Source organism: Pelobates fuscus, chromosome 6, assembly GCF_036172605.1.
Source record: "Pelobates fuscus isolate aPelFus1 chromosome 6, aPelFus1.pri, whole genome shotgun sequence".
NCBI lineage: Eukaryota > Metazoa > Chordata > Amphibia > Anura > Pelobatidae > Pelobates > Pelobates fuscus.
In genome coordinates this window covers 89,306,594-89,327,495 of record NC_086322.1, presented here as the reverse complement: position 1 = coordinate 89,327,495, position 20,902 = coordinate 89,306,594, and the positions used below count along the sequence as shown (strand labels likewise).

Below are 20,902 nucleotides of genomic sequence, written 5' to 3'. Positions count from 1 at the left end.
AAGGTTTAGGCAAATAATCTTGCGCAGAAGCACTATAGCTCTGGTGAACTCCCAGGGATAAGTCAAACAGGGGGGATAAAGGTAGCGCCAGAAATTATAAAAACAAAGGTGTGTTATAACATGATCCTTTTTTATCCTTTTGTCTATCGGGTGAACTCCCAACATAACAATCTAAATACACTGAATATTTTATTAAATATGAAGAAACTCCAAATATTTTTATGCCACCTCAGAAATGCGTGCTGCAGAACTATCTTCTGCAAGGCATAGTAACTTAGCATTATCTTGGGAATGTTCCTGAATTTACTTTGCCAGTATAAGCCATTAGCAGTTCTAGTTTTCGCTCTCCCAATAAGCAAGAATTAATGTCTGCACTGTCTCAATTCTGACTGTGATTCATTTCTGGTCTTGCTCAGTACTGACAGTCTGGATATGTTTGCATACTACTGAAATTATAAGGAATCGGCTGAGTAACACGATATATGGAGCCCAGAAAGAAAATGGCACGCGTACACAACCTAATTGAGTTTATCAGAACACCTACCATGAGAGAACAAGAGAATAAGGCAAGAAAGACAAATGCGGGAGCCAGGAAGAAAAAAGATATACGTATTTGGAAATGAAAATCTACCAGCCTGCAGAGACACAGGCACAGGTCAACAATGGTTCAGGTCAAAGTAGTCTATAAAAGACTTATTACAGAGATAATACTATAATGGATGGATATATATAGAGAGAGAAAATATTACGAAAGGAAAAAAAAAGAGACAATACAAAAACGAATGATCAAATTTATTCTTCCTATTTTTTTTGTTGAAAATACATTTTCCAGTGGTTCATGATTAGACCACTTTTTATGAGAATGCAAATCTGCATTGTATCAGCCAAACTATAACACTGCATTATTATTATTTTTTACTCAGAAGTAGAATGTCTTATAAACAAAACAATTTATAATCCTGTTTGTGATTTACAGTTTAAAGAACATTGTATGGCATGCATAAACAGCATGTAATTTGGTTCACTGAGGCAAACATTTATGTTGCTGGGATGTCATCAAGCTGTCCAGGATTAGCATATTTTGTCTGGATACTAAATTGGTGGCGACAGTATCTAACGAAATTCCATATGATTTCTCAATAAGCTGCAGTACACCATGGTCAGTGTCTGGTTTGCATGTCAGGTGTAGGCACAGAATTCTAAGGCGTTCCCTGCTCTCCACAAAAAAAGAAAACGAAATGCAGATAAAGTGAGTTTAGTTTTTAGCAAACACATATTTGTTTCTCAGAATTATATAGGTATATATGTATGTGCATAACTCTGCTTTTAATATTGTGTTTGAATCAAGTATAGTAATTCTATGCAGCTGTGTAAATGCAGGGTTAAAGATAACGTTATATGTGGTGTGATTAAAGCAGGGTTTAATGTTATTGAGAGGTTAACTTCAGGATTGAGGATTTAAAACTTGAGTGGGGTAAAATTTGTGATGTAATGGGTGTTTTCAGGATGACTGAGTTTAGGGTTATAGCTGTTTTAAATTTAGTATTAGGGTACAGTGGGGGTAGGGAGATATACTTAGGATTAAGGCATATGTCCCAACACATCGAGGTATGGAATTGTACCTTTAAGGGGTCTTTGCCAGTGAGGCAACTTGGGTCAGCATTGACACCCAACATGTCAGGTAAGTGGGCATTTCCATCCACTGAAGGGGTGTGTCAGCCTGACATCAAGCTGCTGAAGTGCTCTCGGCATGATCTTAGTGCCTGCTGCCCATGATGGTTCCTTGGTGTCTCTGGATGTGGTATACCTTGGAACTAAATTTGGATGGCAGGACAGGTACCCGGAAAAAGGGAGAGTTGGAGCTTTGTTAAGGTAAATAAATTTATACAGGCTTTGAGTGGTTACATTTGGGACCAAGTATGGCTTTGTTTAGGTTTTGGGAGTGGTTCAATTTAGGTTTAGGGAGGAAAGGGTTGTTTAGCGTTCATGTGGAGCTTGCAGAGCTATTTGCACACTAATCACACTCCTGTGATTAGCAATAGAATTGCAGGAGCTGTTATATCACTCAGTGCTGTACCAGTTCTTGTGCAAGGCACTTCCTGCGTGAGAGGCTGTTAGTGAGCAGATGTGAAGTGATCCCCTTCAATTCCTGTCCAGCTGAAGACACAGACCATAGAGGAACTGGGACACCACTGAGCTTTGCACCCTCTATGACTGTTTCTGGAGATAAGCTTTTTAAGCATAGGAGGCTGGCTGGACAACAGAGGACACTGGACAAGGCTACTAGTGCTCATCTCCAGGCCACTGTACCTCCAAAAAGGCACTTAATAAATACTTTGGTTCTGATCATGGTCATAAGGATTCTCACTGTTTGTGTTGGAATGTTCACACACAATGTAGACTAAAGTTGCCAAGTGGACATGAGGATTCAGCTTAAAAAGAGAATGGAATATGCCTGAATCCCAGTTAGATCTCTTGTTGAATTAATGTTTTACAGTAAAGGATCCAACATGAAATCCCACTTCTATTTTAAAATAAAGATACATATAATTCATACCTCTCCAAAAACGCTACATATATTCATAAAGAAATCATTTTTTTTTTGTTTTCTTTACATTTCAAGTTATTAAATCCACCTTTGTGTGTAATTTACCAAAACTATATGTTGATAAGGAACTTTTGCAAATTATACCATTATAAAAATGACATACAATTATTATACAATACACTAATGTTGTGATGTTACGTAACATGTCAGCTATCCATCCAAACCTTGGCCTAAGATTTCTGAATTTACTTTGAATTCTTACTTTAGTGAATAACCTTGTATATTTTCATGCAGGGTTATACATTCATGTGAATTGTTAGCAATTCAAAGTGGTTTGAAAGTGAATTTCAAATTTTAAGCTAAAATAGCCACATTTATAAAAAAACAAAAAACAAAAAAAAGCTCTGTTTAAATTCTGTTTAATATATATTCATGTTTCTCACATAGCCATTGCAATTGAAACAACACAGCATCACACATGTCTTTACTGTTGCAGAGAAGCGCTTTCCTTGTCCATGCTAGTTTTGCTGCCATTTCTTCTCCTGTTGACAGAGTATGCATCGATGTCATAGTATCTGACCAATTGCTTTTGTTTTACAAACCTAAGCATGCATCAACCTACTGCCCAGAGTATCTGCCTCTTCATACATCAGAGGCAGCATCATGTTTTATGACCATGTTTTGTTGCTCCTCAACTAATGTTGGAGCTGTCCCTTTCGGGGTATAAGCACTACTCTCCCTCATTACTGATTTCTTATTTTCCTTCCTTTCCCTCCCATATGCAACCCATGAGACATATTTTAGTATTCTCTTAAGAAGCCATATGATCCAATTTATACCTAATTCTACAAGACCAATGCCCTCCTATCTCCACACAACTATTCCTTACTCATTTTGGTTCTCCTCCCTAAGATTTAATGCTGATGAAACTTGAAATTCAGTTACCGCTGCATGTTCAGTCTATATTAACTTTAGAAGCTGAACTAAGGTAGTGTCTCAAAATGTGTTAATTGATATCTTAACAAGGTCTAAGCCTCCAATGATCTCTGAAAACGGAACCCTGTAGCTGTACCCAAAGTGATAGGTCCATTAATAATAATTATATTTTGGGGCCATCCATTCAACCTGGTATAAGTCAAATGTTTTTACCAACATCTATATAATGTTTCCTAGTAAGGATTTGCTGGAAGCCTACATGATGCCTACACCTCTAATTGTCCTATACTGCCTGGTTGCATCCTATGTGCAAGGGTTCTCAAAGTTCTTCATTGTGTCGCTAGATACAGTGTCATGGCACATGTTCATGCCTCTTTTGCAAAGAGCTGTGTTATAGCACAATAATTTGTCTTTATGAGGTGATGACATGATAGTTTTTCTTGGCATATTGTATGGGTGATGCTGTATATTGAAGGCCTAAGCAAAGCTCACTATTTTGTAGTAATGGCAACAATGTATTTTGTCTCGTTCATGATACTTCTTTAAATCAATATATATACATATATGCTTTATGTTTCAATGTTGCCATTCCAGTCTTAATTCTAGCATTTTCTTGTATCTGTTTGTGACGGGGATTAAAGGCAGACACTATGTGTCGGTCCCCAGATTCCTCTTTTTTTTTGCAACCTGCACCCAGTATTGGTGGCAAGGTATGTTTTGATTGTCTTTCCCTCTCCCCCTTTTTCTCCTCTGCCCCGAGAAGGGGCAGTGGACACTTTTTCCAATTGGTGGATATATGCTTTGGGAGAGGATGATGTTGGCTGGATGAGTGCTGCTCTTGCATGGGCAATTTGTTTGGGGTACCGATTTAATGATGGCATTGGTGGGCTGGATGTACTGGCTAACTTGCAAGTCAACCCGTCTTGGGTCTCCTCCTGCATGTGTCTCTTTTCAAAGGGATAGAAATGAGATGGGAACTATCTTGGGCTTGAGACACAGGGTTCCAGATTTGCTGTTGGGGTATGTGGTGTCACAGAGGCCCCATGAGAGTGGGGTCATATGGGGATAGGTTTGGGTTGGGGGCCATGGCAGGTTCACTGGGAACTCTCTTTCTTGTCTTCCAAGTCCCCTCTTATATCTAAGTCATCCTGTGCTTATTAGGGGCACAGGGTGACCGGGAAGCCCAGTCTGGCTTGCCCAAATCAGATTTTCATGGACTGATTGGCTATGAGGGCTCTATGCGCCTGACTGGAACAAACCTACACATTATGTGGAACTTTGTCAAAGAGGCTGCCAGCATGGATAGACTTTTTTGGACTCGTTACCCGACTAACTCAGGCACAGACCGATTGGAGGTCTGGTACCTGGTTGGTCTACCTTTGGTGGGGAAAATACGTGACAGTAGTCACCATCACTGGGGATGGAAGACAGACACTATGTATGGGCTCCCAGATTCCTCTTGGTGCAGGGTATGTCATTTTATTCTCTTTTAATTGTTTTATGCTGCTGCCTGACATCCTTCTAAAGTTACCAACCTGCTGCTATATTCCACATTGGGTGGAGATACGCTCCTGATTTTACTTCAGTTTGTAAGTGCATTCTTATACATTTTTCCAAAGTTTTAATTTTACTTCACCATACGCGTTTTTTTTTTTCCTTTCTACACATATAAGGATATACATCATCTTAAAACGTTTCCTGGCCCGTTTAACCACTGGTGGGGTGAAAAGCCTGAATCATCACATGTTTGGGAGTTTTCTACTAACATCACATATTTCATTTTGTTATAACTATATTACACTATGTTATGTTTATTAATATTATAGATCTTCAATTGATCTACTTTTCCAGGTGGTTTTTAACATTTTATATATGTATACTAGGTGTCTTTTTCCCATTTTTGTTCTATAGTACTAGTAGTCTGGTCCATGGTGGTCCTCAGCAATCCCAGTCAAGCCTTGGTGACTTTGTCAGAAGTGCTCCAAGGTCCCTGATAGCTATGAGGAAGCTAATTGGGCATAGGTACTCAGTTGGAGTACTGGAGCTCCGTCACACTGTTGTTTCACTTGATTCTGAATGACATCATATGATGTCTTGGTTCGAGCCTGTGCATGGTCTTTAAATGTTAATATGACTTAGTTATAGTAGTACTCAATCCAGTGTGCAGGGTGTAATTTGTGGCTACTCAACTCTTGGCCTAAGCTGGTAGATATTTTCCTTTTTCCAAACCCCCATTCGGCTATCTCCTGCAGCTCAGTTCCATCTACTGCTGTCGACCAATTTAGATCTTTAAGAAAATTCCAGCAATCCCTGGAGGTAAATGTGATACAATGATGCAACACAACAAATGTGTTACAGAGAATTTAAGCAAAGGTATTTCCCTTTGTATAAAAATATTACATTCCACTAAATATTAGTCAGCATTAGGTTATTGGTTATTTTTCTATAGATATTAGGTCCACATGTCCGTTGACTGACCTTTCAAACTATCAAACTTTGGTATGTTTGAGATAAAAAAGCATAAAGCAGATATTCTATTACTGCCTTCCTCGATTAAGGGTAATGGCCATTATCCTACTTTTCTAGTGTGCCACATTGATATGTTTTTTCTTTTAAACCAGGCTGTATCTAATCAAAATAAGCCAGAGCAGCCTACACAACATAAGCTTTTATTTAATCTCCCCAATTCAGAAATGTATTATCTATATAATAATATACAGAAGACTGGAATAATAAAATAGCTATACTATTAATGGATTTAAAACAGATCTCTTTGGTATATTTCTTTCATCTGAAGAATGTTCTGTCAATTTATATAAGGCTATCTTGACATTTTCCTGTTACTGTACATTAAAAAAAATTTAAGAAAATATTTTACTAAAAAAATGAGAGGTCTGAAACACGCTAAGATGAAGTGTTTAGCTCATGCATGTATGGTACCCATGTGATTTTACAGAATTGTAGAGCTACAGGTTGCGGCTTCCATACACAACAGTGAACATACCTATATCTAGTGGGGGGTTTTGGGGCATTTTTTTGTAAACTACTATTAGTACTAATGCCTTGGAGGGCTCTGTATATTCCCTGCTGACCATAAAACTGCTCCAGATGCTGACACTCCTCCTGCTGCTCTTGCTTCAGATGTTTAAATAAAAAATGGCCTCGAGAAGACCCTATGACTTGTCCGACTTCCAGCCATTAGACAACTTGAAGCATTCCCAAACTATGCGCTAGTATTGGAGGTGCTGGTGGCAGCAGTGGTAGAGGACATCTAAATGTGAGATGTCAGAGCCAAAGTGCTAACTGTGCTGGCGGTGATGCTGACAGGCCACAAAGGCACTGACAGAAACTTACCTTATACCTTCCACTTGGACACTTCTTTATTTTCATTAAGAAGATCCATTTTTTCCGACTATTTTAAGTGAATTGCGGTTGGAGAAAATCACGTTCGTCACGCTAAAGGTAAAATCGATGTCTAGGTGTAATAAACTGGATTGAATCATTTCATGGTAGTCTACAATAGGCCTAATAGTACTATGTTACCATTTTTGTTGGTAATAAAAAAATTTCGTGCAATGCTGTTGGGTGGTACCTTGGGCTTTTGTAAGTTCTGTAACGTTGTCTTTGATTTGTTTAATGAAATTATTTTTATGGGACTGGGTGATTGCGTGATGGCACGTAGGAGGATTATAACCATGATTTGAATAGAAAGGACTTTAATTGGTAGAAGAATGCAGGGATTGTTATAGGAATATTCAGCAAAAGGAAGCAAGTCTAACCAGTCATTCTGTAGATGAAATGTGTACATCCTGAGGTATTGTTCAAGAGTTTGATTGACACTTTCTGTCTGTTAAATAGTCTGGGAATGGAATGAGGTTGATAAGTTATGTTTCATGTGCATTATAGTACACAGGGAAGACCAGATTCTTGAAGTGAATTGGGTTTGCCTATCAGTAGTAATATCTTTGCGCATTTTTGAAGTTTGACATAATGGAAGAAAAAGATTTAAGCTGTAGAAGGAAAAAATTGGCTATTTTTGTTAGACGATCCACTATTACAAGAATACCAGTTTCCCTATGATAAAGGGGTAAACAACAACAATGTTCATCAATGCTGATGTAATTCTATGGTTCATCAGGTATTGGTAGTGAATGTAACAAACGATTGGTTTGTTGCTGGGTTTTTCGTTACTTTCAAAAGAAGAAATTACATACCAAGTTACATGAGCAGTTAGTTAAGGCCACCAAAAATATTGTTTTAGGAGCGTCAATGTTTTTGTAATACCACGGAACCTGATAAAGGGTTATGATGGATTAGATGTAAGACTTTTTGTCTCACTAATAGGGGAATGTAAAGACGGTCATTTTTATAGTACAGTCCATTGATATGAATGAATGAGTTAAGAAGTTCTTTTGGAGGAGAGGATATTTTTGGGTCCAATTGGCAAATGTCGTCAGACAGGAAGGTTAGAGAACATGACTGGGGTGGAAGGAAGTGGAAGATCTAGTTTAAGGGATCTTGAAAGGTAATCAGCTTTATCATGTTTTGAACTGGGTCAGTATGTCACATGGAAATGAAAGCGATCAAAAAACAAAGACCAATGGGCTAAACATGAACTAATTTTTTTTGCACTCTTATTCAATATTTTTATGATCAGTATAGAATAGAAATGGGATAGGAGTTCCTTCGAGTAGATGCCTCCACTCATCCAATGAGGCCTTAATGACTAGCTCTTTTTCTCCTAAATAATGATAATTTAATTCAGCAGGAATCAATTTCCTGGAGTAATAGGATGCAGGAAGTATGAAACCAGTTGGTTTGTCTGGAGTAAGTATGGAGGTGATAACATAATCAGAACTATCAACTTCAAGTATGTAAGGCAGAGAGGGGTCAAGTAGGTGTAGTAAAGGAGAGCATGTGTAAACATAATTTTTAGTTGGTCAAAAGCATCTTTTGCTTTACTTTAAAGTGACCCCTGATGAATCTAGCAACCTAGAAATCTTTGGATTTCATTCTTGGAAGACAGGGAGGGCCAAGACTGGATGTAACACATCTTTGTATTATCCATTTCAACACTAAATGGAGATATTATGTAGCCTAAAAATGAAATGAGATTAGTCTCAAAATTATTTTTTTCTGCTTTAGCACATACACCATGTAAAAACGTGCAAGTACATTCTGTAGGAATAATTGTGGGAAAAAGACCTGTAGTTTATGTACTAGAATAATATTCATATTTTCTTGAATAATATCTCTGACATTTCTTTACCTGTCTCTGGTGATCTAAATGGGAAGGTGAATAGATCAGGATATCATTCAAATAACATGTATCATGTATGAAATAGTGGAAACCCGCATGGGCATTGCAAAGCCCACGTGACATGACCAAGTATTCATAGTGACCATATCTGATCCTGAAAGCCTTCTTCCGCTCATCATCTTCCTTTAATCTTAAAATATTATAAGCCCCTCTTAGATCCAGTTTGGTAAATATATTTATCTTTCCATAAGTTTGGGAATGAGTGGAAGAGGGTTTAATTTTTTTATGTAGTAATTTTATTCAAATCACGGTAGTCTACAATGGGCCTATTTGTACCGTCATTGCTGGTAACTAAAAATATTCCTGCCCCGCAGGTGAAGTGAAGGGACGTATGAAACCATTTTTGATATTATCGAGGTATGATTTCAGTGTTTTAAGTTCAGGTTCAGAGATCGTAAGACTTGTGGGTGGTTATAAGGCACCATTGGTTTCCGGAAATATGTCCATGAATTTTTGATACTAAGGAGATAAGTGTAAAAAAGGATTGTGCAGCATGAATTTCAATATATTTTACTTTGTAGTTGAGTCACTGAGTTAATTTTACAATTGAAGAATGTGATGTTTCAGCAAGCAGATATCATGAACAGAATTCAAGTTTCTGTTCTCACCCTCTCCCCCCCCCCCCAAGTTCTTACATTTAATCCTTCCTGGAACACTAGTGGGCAGGGTAGAGAGCAGGCATGCAGGGGTTGTGTCTGCCTGTCAATGAGGCGGTTCACCCATCGAAGGAGACAGGCCTGCCTTTTAAGGTGCATCAAGGGGCACCCCAAAAGAGTGTGGCCAAGCTGACCAACAACATGGCTCCTCAAGACAGACCATGCAAGGAGTGCTGTTCAAGTGCTCAGCAAAATAGGTTTCAGTGCACTGCCACTCTTTCATTAATAAATCTGCCAGTAGATTTGAAAATGCATAGCAGGTCACTGAAACCTATTTTGCTGAGACAGTACTCCAAAATGTGGGAAAGTTCTGGCAAATTTGGGACCGCTGGCACCTATCTTTAATGAAACTATGTTTTTTTTAAATTTGTATATTGATTTTTGTGAGATAAAGTAATTTTTTTATATGGCTGAGCTGGTTCAACTTAACTTGCCTGCTGCTGCAAGTTCTCACTGAACAATTTCGGCAACAAGCAGGTGAGGGTTAGGAGCAGTCCCTTAGAAAACAGTAGAATACGAACCAACATGGCTGCTCAGATCGAATAAAAAAGGTGACATTTTCTAAAAAATAAAAAATAAATACAATAAAACGATACAATATACATAATTAAAAAAGACATACCATTAAGTTTCAATACATGTAATAAACATTTAAAAAATTAGAAATTCAAATGTGATGACACATCCTTTAAGAACTCTGAATTCATAGTATTTGTTATGAAAGTTAGGCACTAGGACCCAGGGTGTGCCTAGTGTAGGAACAGATTAACTTGCTCCATAGTAACCAATCATAATGAATGAAACACAAACAGCAGCCAGGTAAGGATACTTACTGTTTCTCCTCTGTTCCTATCCACTCCGTGTCTCGTTAAACATTTATGGAGTGGAAAGGAAATATACATTTACTGTGGTTACCCTGTAGTTGTACCAAGTGTATGATTTGTATTAAGTCTGGGGACACCTGATAATATACATAACATAAATTATTAGATGTACGGATTGTATTTAGCTCTTAGAAGGCCGGTTCAAGCCAGACTTAGAGGGAGCTTTCCATTCATTATAAACTACTGTCTGTAAACTCTAAGATTTATTTTCATTGCAATACACATGCAGAGTGTCTTGATCCCGAATGAGCTAGTCATGTCCCAGTTAGATGTCTTGTCCTGTCCTGTCCTTACATTTAATTATTTATTACCATAGCATGGTCATTACCAGAACTACATACAGTTACGATTTGAAGCTAAGTTTGTTGCATATTTTGTACTTGGCTGATGGTCCTTGCAATATTGCATGCTTGTGAGCTATACACAGCTTGGCTTGAGCTATGATCATCAGGGTCTGCATTAATTTCATGCTATCAGAACATCGTGTTTTAAACTACGGAACACTCCAAGCACCATAACCACCACAGTTCACTGTAGTTGTTATGGTGCCAGGAGTACCTTAGAGCATTGGTATGAATTGTTGTGATTTTCAAACTTTAGGCGGAAATACACAAACGAAAACCATGGAGGATGTTTCCAGTTGATCTATTTTGGCCCAAAATTCACAATTCAATTTGAATACCTGACAATTCTCTCTTTAGTGAAGTACTCGTCAGTGGTCTCGGGCCACTTAGGAAAAAAAAAATGAAAGCCAAGTTTATATTCTTTCTTCAAAATTTCTTTTGTTCTGGAATCCAACAAAGCTATGAATTACTAATCAAATGCCGTTATTATTATTTTTTTCTTTGAGTGGCTTAATACAATTGTAAAGATAAAAATGGCATCCAGGTAATTAATGTATAATGCATGTATTATGCCATGTGCCTACTCAATTTAAATAACTGGGTTCACAAAACAATTGCCTTGTTATTTGATTACTCTAATTTCTGTACTAGACAGCCCGGCTTGATCTTATTATTCTCTATCTGCTACTCTTCATAATACTTAAGCTAGTTTATTCCAATTTCTGTGGTTTTTTTTTTTACGTTGGCTCAGTTCTGTTTATGTTCAATATTACCTGTTGCTAGGTATATGGTTTTCATTTTCTAGAAGGTTTTAACACCTTTAAAGCAGTCCTGTCACCTTTGGGGGTCTTTCCATATTTTGCAGATACAATTGTTGGTGACATCACTGCTTGGGTTACCATGACCGGAAGTGTAGAAGATGTAAGTTATACTTACCTAAAACTGTTCCCTGTGGGTGCCACCATTTTCTTTTTAGCTCGTGGCATTTCACTCGCCAGGTGATAATATATCAGTGCTGTAATCTTGCACATGCGGAAGACATCAATGTCTGTTTTATCTTATATCTTTTCATTTTGTAGGAATTTCAATGAAATTCCAATCCAATATCTATAAGTATTTCATAAACATTTTATCTTTATAAAATGCTCACTAATATTTCTTTTTTTTGCTGTTTTAAGGGGAAACTTTAGAACCAGGAAAACAAACTTGTTTTCCTGGCACTATAGCTTCCCTCTTTGTCAAGGCCAACCCCTCCCCCCCCCATTCCCGCCCCTGCTGTGCAGAAGGGGTTAAGAACCCCTTCGGTCACTTACCTGGGTCTAGCGCCAATGTCTCAGCTCCACCCACGCTCCTTCCCTGCCGTTGGCTGTCGGCATGGGAGACGTAAAGCGTATTTGTGCCACAATGGCCGCACTTGCATTAGGATCTCCCCATAGGGAAGCATTAATCAATGCTTTCCTATGGGGATTCCGGCGACGCTGGAAGTCCTCATGCATAGCGTGAGGATGTCGAGCATTGTTTAGACGATGAAGAGTTGTCTAAGCACCCGGAAGTCCCTCTAGTGGCTGTCTGGTAGACAGCTACTGGAGGAGGAGTTAATTATTGCTATAAAAACTGCAATAATTACATGCTCAGGGTTAAGGGTGATGGGAGTTTGCACCCAGACCACTTCAATTGGCTAAAGTGGTCTGGGTACCTACAGTGTCGCTTTAAGGACCTGTAACTCTGCTTGTTTGCCTATTTCTATATTTCTACATGAAGTCAATTGATCTATTTTGTACTAGCTGGACCTGACACTAGTAAACCATAATGAGATAATGACATGCCTTCATAGGTTTTTGTATATCATTGGTAATAAAAGGCACTCAGACCACTTTAGCTCATTGATGTGGCCTGGGTCCATGGTACCAGGTACCTTAACCCTGCAAAGGTAATGCAGTCTTTCTACCAGACAGCCACTGAAGGGATTTCCAGGCTGTTAGACGACTTTTGCTCTGCTTACTGACGCCGGACCTTCTTACACTATGCATGAGGACTTCTAGCTTCACCCAAATCTCTATAGGAAAGCAATATATAATGCTTTCCTATGGGGAAATCCTAATGTGAGTGCGACCATTGCTGCGCAAGCACATTATGTCTCCCACGCCGGCTGACATCAGAAGCGGAGGAGCAAAAGCGGATCTGAGCCAGCGCCAAGGGACGTCAGCGCTTGACCCAGGTAAGTGACAGAAGAGGGGGAGGTGCGAGAAAGGGAGCAGCTGTAATGCCAGGAAAACGTTTGTTTTCCTGGCACTACAGTTTCACCTTTAACTCTTGGGTCAGGACCCAAAACAGATTCTCATGTTGTTGTCAGTCCCAATCAGTTGGAATGGTAATGCCATATTCAGATGTCAATCAGCTTCCTATAATAAATGTAGCAGCACTGCCATGCCCAATTTAGGCAAAAACACTACAAATGGTTGGCATGTTCAATTTTAAAAGTATCATATCATTAAGTTATAAGAAAAAAAAAGTCAATATCAAATATTAAGACAATATACAAGTGTCACGGGAGTCGTACCCCAACACGCAGAAAATAAGAAACCTGCAAAAGATGGATTCGAAAGACGTATGATCAAGCCTTAGAATGGCCGGACTTATTGTATTAAATTAGCGAGAATCAAGGTAAAAAACAAATCAAGGTCAGGGAAACAGAAATATACAAAGTCAAGACAAAGCTGGGTCAGGATACCAGATGTCACAAGTCAATACGAAGCCAAGTTCAAACACAGGGAAATCACAATAGAATCTCTAGGAGCACTAAACAAGAATATAACAAGAAACCACGATAGGGCAATGAATGGGGGCCAAAACAAGCCCTAAATAGGCACCTTTGTACTGATTGGTCCACGTCATCATTGCGACTCAAAATAGATTAGGATCGCAATAATGACGTGGTCATTTTAAGAACAAGTGTGATGTCACGTCCACACTCTATGTCATGCCGCGCGGCCGCGTTGATCGGCTGGGCCGCGCGTTAGGAGGAGGGCTGTGTGGCCCGTGGGAGGTAAGTACATGCCTCAACAGGTGCCTTAGATTAGTAGATTTCCAACTCAGGATTCATCTACACTGTGGCAAAACAATATCTTGAAGTCCCTTGGCATTCCGGTCCTATTGTTTTAAATTGAGGTGTTTGATGTTGTTGTATTGTGCTTGTGCTATTTATAGGTGCTGCAGCTGCTTTGTAGCATTGTATTTGTGCGTCTCTCACCATCTGCAATCATTGCTTGGGTTACACTAGCAGATATTTGAAGTCTCACTGGGACTCCTGATAGACCAGAACCTGCTTGGCTCTAGTGGGCTTGAGTGCCATTCAAAGGCCCCTCGAATGCCATGCATGGCACGCGTACTATAAGTTGCGGATCCCTGTTCTTTACCTTAGATTTGTTCATGCAGTATATCTGAAACTTGCCTATGCTGTTGGTTTCATTTGTTATTCCATTGCTAGGATGGAACAGCAACTGAAATATGAGGAAAAACCCGGACAAAAGAAAAACGTAAGCAGACATCCCCAACTAAAGATTTCTCAAAGGGGCTGCATTCACAGCTTAACCATTATAAGTAGACAGCAGTCACTTTCCAGGTTGACATCCGGGCAGTCCCAGAGCCACGGCCACACTCTGGAAAGGACCTCCTAATAATCTACATTTATAGCAACAGGAATGCTGGTTCAGGGAGTAAAAAGATGAAAATACAGATTCCTGGTATCAGCTCTAAGAACCTGACCTTTTGTTTAGGAAATCCATTAAAACGGCTAAACCACACACAAAGTCACAAAAAGAGACTGTACAGCCAATCTAAGAGGCTTTTTCGTGAAAACTAGAACACTTTATCAACAAATTTTCTTTTTTCTATAAATGTTCCTAGGATTTCTGTTGCTGTTGATTTAGAATCTAAATTTACCAATAGCTGTGGGGAACATAGGGATACTAACATCAGTTTAACCAACTGAACAATTATTTACTGAACAAGTTTAAAATAAACTATAGCAAAGGAAAAGGTCAGGGATGACATGAAGCCAAGCATGCTTTGGAAGTTAAGTCTGTTATTGGAAGCTCATGGACTGAGTCTCATCTATCAGTAGCTTGATATGCAACTCTTTCACTCTCTTTTCTCGATTGGGAGCAAATGAAAGTCTGAGTTTGTCAGCTGATGCTCTTAGCCTATCAATGGCGCTATCTCCGAGACTTCATGGTTGAAAGCCTGGACTTTGAGCAGAAGTTTAGAAGAAGAGTGATTGGACCACTAAGATGATATTGTTTTAGTGCCAGGGCTGTCCCTTTTAAGCGGATCTCACATATGCATGAAAGTACAGCATTGAGGCCCATGAAGGATTCCGTGAGATCGCTGGATTCTCCATAGAAAGAGCTTAATTTCTCCGCAGCTGACACTGGTGATGGCCAGGGGAAATGACAAGACTTGACAGTCGTAGCTCCGCTCAATGTCACACTTTGTTAGGCAGAGGAAAAATACTGAGACAAAGTATTTCAGTGACATTCCAACATATACTCAGTCAATCTGAGTATTTCATAAAAATTCTATATCCTGATATACTTATTTTGGAGGGCGGTAACAGTGCAGCTTTAAATACATTAAACAAAGTATCTAATTATGCCCAACTGGTCTCGGTAAATATTTGTGTTTTCGACAGCTGGCGTATCATTCCGTGATTAGATAGAAGTTCTTCTGTAGAAAGGGCCGCAGAGCAGCTTTAGCCTAAAGCATCAAGTTGTTCTTTCTTTATCATACTATAAATGTCAGTCCTAAATCCTTCCTCTTCTTATATACATAGAATTATATGGATGTACCTTGTATTTTGGGTACTCTAAAAAAATAATATGGCTTCAATATAAGTTTCTCCTAAAACCAACACATCTTTATCAACTCTTAATTTAAGTACATATTATTCTAAAACATTTTATTTCTATTAAACTTTCTTCCACGAATTTCTTTGTGCATATCCATTTTTGTTAGTAGGTGGTAGTGATTCATTTTTAAAACTAACCTTCTGCAATATTTTGTTGCTAACATTATATCCAGTGCTTATTCTCGCCAAGGAGATTTAGTGAAAGCACTACAAGTAAAATATACACACAGGATGTTCCCTGGAGCTATAAAAATCTGTTAATCTCTACTTGCTCTTTGTCTAAGTGTTGCTACGGATTTATGGTTTACATATTTCATATTTAAAGTTTTAAAAAAAGATAGAGCGAGGGATGTGGAGATAAATAACCGGGTCAGTCCGCTATGATATAAGGCAGAGTCACATATTGCACATCTTACGGAACAAAGGTACAAACATGCTGTTTTCTCAAATGTTATTCTGTTTAGTACAACACATTCTCTCTATACTAGCATAAACATGGATTATGACGGTCTGTGCCTTGTAAGTATAAACATCGCAGGTTCCTTCCATACGAGAGAAGAAAGAGTTCTGATAATGTCCTTTTAAATCAATGTAGTTAATATTATTGTGTTTGGTATAGACTGCTTGGTTCTGGAAGCCTGAGTCTTGAGTTTTGAGTTTTATATTGTCCTGTATGCCACAGAACTTTTTCTACTTAGATTGCTATTGCTAGATTATTATTAGGGATTAAAAGTAAAAAAAACAAAACTGATGTGTCACTGAAAATCCCCTACTTTATGTCTTCTTCAAATGGACAGGACTTTACTACAATCAAACCCAACCAAACACCGAACGACCACCTTAGGACGCAGACTACGACCGCATGCACAGTGCACACAACTTAGGGTGGACAGAGACCCATGGGGGGGAGGGGGGGAAGGGAACACCAGCCCACAGAATGTTGCAGAACCCCACCACAAGCCGGGGCAAACCTCTAGCCACGCGGGTACCCTCTCCCGAACCACATTTACTATAACCGCACCAGACAGGCGGACACATAAAAACTCAAGCAGACGGGACCCTGACGAACTGAGAAACAGATAGTCCCGATACCAGGACCCCCGACAATCAAGGACAATACAAACTCGAGACCCCATCCCCACCAGGAGGGTCACCACCCTAACAGTGAAAATGTATGTCTGTATAACAGCACACCTGTATTGTACAGAAAATTGTACAGCTATAGTGAATACCGTGCACTAACCCACCTCTTTTTTCTGTAAAACCTTTACATTATACAAAATAAAGAATAAAAATAAAAAAATGGACAGGACAGCAGCACACACAGCTACCCTGATCCGAAAAAGACTTGTGCAGCATCCTCAACATCCTAGCATGGGTGCGCACCAGGTGTTATGTGAATATTTATAGTTATCGCTGTAACACTGCAGCAAAGGTTAAGTAGTTAGAAAACAATAATATGGGAATACATTTTAGATATACGTTTGCAAGCAATTTGGCTAGTATAATGTACTGGCAAAATTGTAAACCCATATTTGATTTATATGTTAATTACAGTGAATTGTAAACCCATAGTTGATTTAAACCTTAATTGCAGTATGTAATGTACTCTCCCACAAGTTCCTGAGTTGGATGCCCCACATGTTCCTGAGTTGGATGCACCTGACGACGGCGTCTTGATACGCTGAAACGCGCGTCGGGCTTTGATCCTCTTTTATTTTAACTATGCACTTGGGGTGTGGGGGTTAGCACTTCACTCATTACCTTATTTTTTTAGTCACTCCATAGGACTATTGTGTTAGTAGGCATTAGCTCTATGCTATGCTGAGGTAATAGGGACAGTATCTAGGTAGCACCTAGCTGGCAGTATTTTGATCAAGAGAAGCTACAGATGATTTCTAGCTGTGTAGTGTAGAAGGGAGTGTGTTTATACCTGCTGGATACCTATGATCAGTTTCTGCTAGAACTCTTATTCAGAGCAGGCTACCTACTACCCCTGATTATTACCTTTAGCTTTTTTTGACATAGACACTTACTATTTTGACCTACTACACTTAGTACCCAGTGGATTGGAGACTAAGGTTTTTAGCTTTACTTAATAAACTACGATACATATTTTAATCATAAGTACATGTCAATAGGGTTGTACACCTTTTTCCTGGCACTAAATACAAGGATGCCTTGAAAAAAAATTATGACACCCATATAGTGTCAGCATAGTCTTAGCATAGTGTGCAGATATAAAGATGAGAAAAAAAACACTTGAATTAAAAATGGTTTCTCCAATGTAAATAAGTGCTTTATGACTTAAAAATAAATTAAATGTCTGCTTTATAAAAATAAAAGCACAGTAGCATACAACAAGCATTTCAACCTTATCATGATATCTTGCAAAAGGCCTGTTAATGGAATTAATTAACTAAAATTAATGTTGACCTTATGTAGTTTCACAGATGCACAAAATGAAGAAGTTCCTTTGTTTATTTTGATGTGATATGATTGCACGCCTCCATATTGTATATATCATCTGGCCAGAGTGGGTACCAGGCAAAAGAATTTGAAGACTGCTTAGTCATTGTTATCCAAAATTCTAGACTACAGACTCTTCCATGACTTGTTTAAAAATCCCAATAGTTTAAAACAAGCACAGTACAACTAGGTCACCACACCACAAAAAGGGACATAAGAAAAAAAAATGACATAAGTCCAAACATACATCCTGAGCCGGATTACCCATTAAGCAGCGTAGGTAGCCACCGTGACACCAGGCTCACACTTTGACTCAGTCTGTGAGGGGGTCCACCCTGAGCCAGCAGAGAGATCAAAAGGCCTCCCTGCTTGGCCTTGCACTCCCTTACTTTGTCGAGGAAGATTACAATAAAACAAAAAAGCCACAACAGCAGACATGACAGGAGAGTTTTATTCTACCTATGTGGACCTGGCAACGTTTTCGACTTGTGAAAGTCTTTCACAAACACCATTACAGGTCGAAACATTGCGAAATGATTTTTTTTTTTTTTTTAAATGTTGCTGGGGATCATAGTAAGTAGGCTCTATTAGCATGCACCTTGCAACTTGCAGCTATTCTACCACTTTCTTATACTTAGTCCAGGGAGAGTTATGGTCTGCACCAATAACACGTGCAGATCACTTTAAGGGTTCTCTCATGGACCCCCAGTGCATCTTAATAACTCTGAGCACTACAGTCAGTTGTGAAAGTGCACTAGTTCACCATGGATAAAACCTCTCCTGCCAAAAGGTAAGCAGGAGGCGGTATATGGAAAATAAATATCATATTCACACTCCATCTCCTCCCCCACACAAAATTCAGCCACCACACACAAAATTCAACCAGCATGCTCAAGCATACTTAGCCCCCCCGACATACTGCTCTCCTTTTCACAGTCATACACAATACTCAGCCACTAAACAACCTTACATGCAATATTTTTTTTTTTTGTCAATCATTATTTTATTCAAGACATATGCAAATGGGTACAGAAGAGAAAGCATGGGAAACGTACCAGCGAATTACATCACAGGGTGGTTACATCAGTGTGGTCATAACAGTACAGTTTCAAAATAATGATGCCTCTTTTTTTTTTTTTTGTGATACAAAGAAAAGTAAAGCAATGAATATCAATTAATCAATATAAAAGCTTCAAGTAAACAGTAATACTATTAAACTATAAAGATTCTTTCAACCATGTGCATAAACCTATGGGTAATTAGCAGGCTAAATATAGCGTGGGAACAGAGGGGGGCGGCAATGTCTTGGGGGGTATTCAGTATCAGTTCCTTTCCCCTGTTATATAGGGTGCTTAGTAGCTTCGGCTGTGCTGGGTTGATTTAGTTAACTAAGGGCCGTCTATTAGGTTAGCGGTGTGGCACTATGTCAGTAAACCTGCGTATCAAGTCTTAGTGCCCTCTAGTGCGTCATGTGGGGTTATCCCAATGGTTAGTCTCACCTCTAAGTTCGAGTCTTGCGACTCCGTCCCATTAGTTGTCCTGGTGTTCAGCGTTATCGCCCCCTAAGGGTCAGTGCCTGTCCTGTTCGGGGTAAGTCGTTAGTCATCAAGCGTCCCTGGTACCCTAGGGGTCAGGGAGAAGGGGTATGCAGAAGGGGTTGGGTAGGGGGGGGAGGGGGGGGGAGGTGGGTGGGAGTTCCGGACGGGACCACTCCGGCACCCGGGGCCATGCCACAAGCACTTCCCGCGAATGGACTTCCAACGTGTCGCTAACGGTCGCGACTCGGCCGATATCAAGCATCTAGCCCATGGGAGCCAACTATGCCGAACTATTAGAGATGTATGATTTCCAGGGATACCATTTGAGGGCACATTTGTCAGAGCGCTCCTGCAGGGAGGCGGTCATGATTTCCATATCATAGATGTTTTCTACCTTGTCAACCCATTGTGTGAATGTGGGCACTGTGGTGCGTTTCCAGTGTAGTGGTATGAGGGCTTTCGCTGCAGTGAGTAAGTGTATGGTGAGGGAGTTTTTGTATGTTCGCATGGGTATTGGCGTGTGGTGTAGTAGCATCGTCAGGGGTAGGAGGGGGATGTCCGAACCTGTAATCTCTCTGATCTTTGTATTGATCATATGCCAAAATGGTGTGATGCGTGGGCACGTCCACCATATGTGTATGTTCGTTCCGGGTCCGGACCCGCATCTCCAGCAGTCTCCTGTGGTCGTTACATGCAATATTTAACCACCCACACACAACACTCAGTCTCACACACACACATACAGCATTCTTCCACCACCCACGCCACCTCCTTTCTCAGAACTGGGCTCTAGGAGGGTGCACCCTAAACTGTTGAATTGGGTAAGTAGAAATTTTGAGCGAGTCCTTGTTAAAAACGTTTAAAAAAACAATTCTCTGAAACTGTATAACTGATTCATAAATCCTGAAAAAAAATAATTTCACAATAATTTCAGTGTATTGTAGTTGTAAAGGTGGTAGGTGATTGTCCCTAAATATTTACCTTTTAAATATGAGACAGATTTCAAGCTTCTTGCTTGCATCGTGGACTCCACACTGACATCCTTATGGGGAAATCAAGCATTTTTACTGAGCAATCGAATTACTTGTGCACTGTTATTGGCGTTATTCAAACTGTGAGACTGTAGATTTATGTGTGCAGTCAGCTAAGCTCCTAAAAGTTGAAACACTATAGTGTCAGGAATTGTTAAATGTGTCTTACTACAGTGCTAAAAACACGTTAGGTGGCTAGTTCCCCTTTGCCCCTGTTACAAATGGTTAAAACACACCTTTATTCCAGCGCCGTGTGGCAGGCTCTGTCTT

The 20,902-nt window shown here is 39.5% G+C and overlaps 1 protein-coding gene across 1 annotated transcript in view; it reads left to right on the top strand.

Moving 5' to 3' along the window:
- Positions 1–1,674: 1,674 nt before the first annotated feature.
- The window catches only part of LOC134566087 (uncharacterized), an 88,381-nt gene continuing 69,153 nt past the window's right edge, over positions 1,675–20,902 (top strand). The window contains exons 1-4 of the mRNA XM_063425797.1: positions 1,675–1,681; positions 4,646–4,844; positions 5,396–5,506; positions 14,176–14,224. Of these exons, the coding sequence (XP_063281867.1) occupies positions 1,675–1,681; positions 4,646–4,844; positions 5,396–5,506; positions 14,176–14,224 (366 nt within the window). The remainder of the gene's footprint in view (positions 1,682–4,645; positions 4,845–5,395; positions 5,507–14,175; positions 14,225–20,902) is intronic.